General features: G+C 46.1%; 1 protein-coding gene across 1 annotated transcript in view; it reads right to left on the reverse strand.

Annotated features, from left to right (window-relative positions):
• The window catches only part of LOC123729834 (tryptophan 5-hydroxylase 1), a 15,147-nt gene extending 14,569 nt beyond the window's left edge, over positions 1 to 578 (reverse strand). Inside the window, exon 1 of the mRNA XM_082968261.1 lies at positions 541 to 578. Within this exon, the coding sequence (XP_082824387.1) occupies positions 541 to 578 (38 nt within the window). The remainder of the gene's footprint in view (positions 1 to 540) is intronic.
• Between the last annotated feature and the right edge of the window lie 2,945 nt (positions 579 to 3,523).

A 3,523-nucleotide genomic window follows, 5' to 3' on the forward strand; every position in this document is an offset into this window, starting at 1 on the left:
CTCCTCTCCTCTCCTCTCCTCTCCTCTCCTCTCCTCTCCTCTCCTCTCCTCTCCTCTCCTCTCCTCTCCTCTCCTCTCCTCTCCTCTCCTCTCCTCTCCTCTCCTCTCCTCTCCTCTCCTCTCCTCTCCTCCCTCTGTTCCTCTCTCACCTCCTCTCTCCTTTCCCCTCCACTCCTTCCTCTGTTCCTCTCCTCCCTCCTCTCCTCCCGCTGTTTCTCTCTCATCATCTCTCTTCCCTCTGTTCCTCTGTCCTCTCCTCTGCCTCTCTTCCCTCTGTTCCTCTCTCTTCCATCTGTTCCTCTCCGTTCCTCTCCTCTCCGTTCCTCTCATCTTCTCTCTTCCCTTTGTTCCTCTCTCCACTCCTCTGTCTCTCTCCTCTCCGGTCCTCTCTTCTGCTCTATCCCTCTTTTCTCCTCTGCCTCTCTTCCCTCTGTTCCTCTCTCCTCTCATCTGCCTCTCTTCCCTCTGTTCTTCTCTCCTCTCCTCTGTTAATGACCTACTTCAGTAGCACCAGAAATAGCAGCAGTACTCAGGGCTCACCTACCCATGCAGCTTTGCTGCCTCACTGCTCCAGCCATTCTGTCATTCTATCATTCTACCATTCTGTCATTCTACCATTCTACCATTCTGTCATTCTACCATTCTGTCATTCTACTTTTCTGTCAATCTACCATTATACCATTCAACCAATCTTCCATTCTGTCATTCTACCATTATACCATTATACCATTCTGCCATTCTGGCATTCGACCATTCTGTCATTATACCATTCTACCATTCTGTCATTCTACCATTCTGTCATTCTGTCATTCTACTATTCTACCATTCTGCCATTATCAATTCTGTCAATTCACCATTCTGCCAATTTACCATTCTGCCATTCCACCATTCTGTCAATTTACCATTCTACCATTATGTAATTCTGTCATTCTACCATTCTGTCATTCTACCATTCTACCATTACACCATTCTGTCATTCTACCAATCTTCCATTCTGTCATTCCACCATTCTGCCATTCTGCCATTCTGTCATTCTACCATTCTGTCATTCTACCATTATGCCATTCTGTCATACTATCAATCTGTCATTCTGCCATTCTACCATTCTGTCAATACACCATTCTGCCATTCTACCGTTCTGCCATTCGACCATTCTGCCATTCTATCACCACCATGCCCAAGACAAGACAGGAGGGTAGAGGGGAGGAGAGACATACCAATAACGTATTTGAATTCAGAGAGAGAGGGTGAGAGAGTGAAAGAAAGGGGGAATGAGGTGGAAACTGAGCTGCACTTCCTTAACTCCTGCCAAATGTATGACCATATTAGAGACACATATTTCCCATAGATCACTCAGACCCACAAAGAATTGAAAAACAAATCCAATTTTGATAAACTCCCACATCTATTGGGTGAAATACCACAGTGTGCCATCACAGCAGTAACATTTGTGACCTGTTGCCACAAGAAAAGGTCAACCAGTGAAGAACAAACACCATCGTAAATACAACCTATATTTATGTTAATTTATTTCCCCTTTTGTATTTGCACATCGTCACAACACTATATATAGGCATAATATGACATTTGAAATGTCTTTATTCTTTTGGAACTTTTGTGAGTGCAATGTTTACTGTACATTTTTTATTGTTTATTTCACTGTTGTTAATGATCTATTTCATTTGCCAATAAAGACCCTTAAATTGAAAAATGTAATTAAAAGAGCAGAGGTTCAAACACCACAAACACCCTCTCTATTAGCTCCGCCTTTCCTTCATATCTTTATCCAACCACCCATCATCCATCCAACCACCCTTCATCCATCCACCCATCCATCTCTCCTACCGAAACGTATGTGGCAGGGTCTACAATCACGGATTACAAAAAGAAAACCATCCCCGTCGCGGACAGCGATGTCTTGCTCCCAGACAAACTAAACAACTTCTTTGCTCGCTTTGAGGACAATACAGTGCCACTGACACGGCCCGCTACCAAAACCCGTGAGCTCTCCTTCACTGCAGCCAATGTGAGTAAAACATTTAAACATGTTAACCCTCGTAAGGCTGCCAGCCTCAGAGCATGCGCAGACCAGCTGGCTGGTGTGTTTACGAACATATTCAATCAATCCCTATCCCAGTCTGCTGTTCCCACATGCTTCAAGAGGGCCACCATTGTTCCTGTACCCAAGAAAGCTAAGGTAACTGAGCTAAATGACTACCGCCCCGTAGCACTCACTTTCGTCATCATGAAGTGCTTTGAGAGACTAGTCAAGGATCATATCACCTCCACCCTACCTGACACCCTAGACCCACTCCAATTTGCTTACCGCCCCAATAGGTCCACAGACGACGCAATCGCATCGCAATCACACTGCACACTGCCCTAACCCATCTGGACAAGAGGAATACCTATGTAAGAATGCTGTTCATCGATTACAGCTCAGCATTTAACATCATAGTACCATCCAAACTTGCAACTGGGTCCTGGACTTTCTGACGGGCCGCCCCCAGGTGGTGAGGGTAGGAAACAACATCTCCACCCCGCTGATCCTCAACACTGGGGCCTCACAAGGGTGCGTTCTCAGCCCTCTCCTGTACTCCCTGTTCACCCATGACTGCATGGCCATGCACGCCTCCAACTCAATCATCAAGTTTGCAGACGACACTACGTGGTAGGCTTGATTACCAACAACGATGAGACGGCCTACCGGGAGGAGGTGAGGGCCCTCGGAGTGTGGTGTCAGGAAAATAACCTCACACTCAATGTCAACAAAACAAAGGAGATGATCGTGGACTTCAGGAAAGAGCAGAGGGAGCACCCCCTTATCCACATCGACGGAACTGTAGTGGAGAAGGTGGAAAGTTTTAAGTTCCTTGGCATACACATCATGGACAAACTGAAATGGTCGACCCACACAGACAGCGTGGTGAAGAAGGCGCAACAGCGCATCTTCAACCTCAGGAGGCTGAAGAAATTTGGCTTGTCACCAAAAACACACAAACTTTTACAGATGCACAATCAAGAGCATCCTGTCGGGCTGTATCACCGCCTGGTACGGCAACTGTTCCGCCCACAACCGTAAGGCTCTCCAGAGGGTAGTGAGGTCTGCACAACACATCACCGGGTCAAACTACCTTCCCTCCAGGACACCTACACCACCCGATGTCACAGGAAGGCCAAAAAGATCATCAAGGACAACAACCACCAGAGCCACTGCCTGTTCACCCCGCTATCATCCAGAAGGCGAGGTCAGTACAGGTGCATCAAAGCTGGGACCGAGAGACTGAAAAACAGCTTCTATCTCAAGGCCATCAGACTGTTAAACAGCCATCACTAACATTGAGTGGCTGCTGCCAACATACTGACTCAAATCTCTAGCCACTTTAATAATAAAAAATTGGATGTAATAAATGTATCAGTAGTCACTTTAAACAATGCCATTTTATATCATGTTTACATACCCTACATTACTCATCTCATATGTATATACTGTACTCTATACCATCTACTGCATCTTGCCTAT

This window comes from Salmo salar, chromosome 23 (genome assembly GCF_965601325.2).
Source record: "Salmo salar chromosome 23, fSalSal1, whole genome shotgun sequence".
Taxonomy (NCBI): Eukaryota; Metazoa; Chordata; class Actinopteri; order Salmoniformes; family Salmonidae; genus Salmo; species Salmo salar.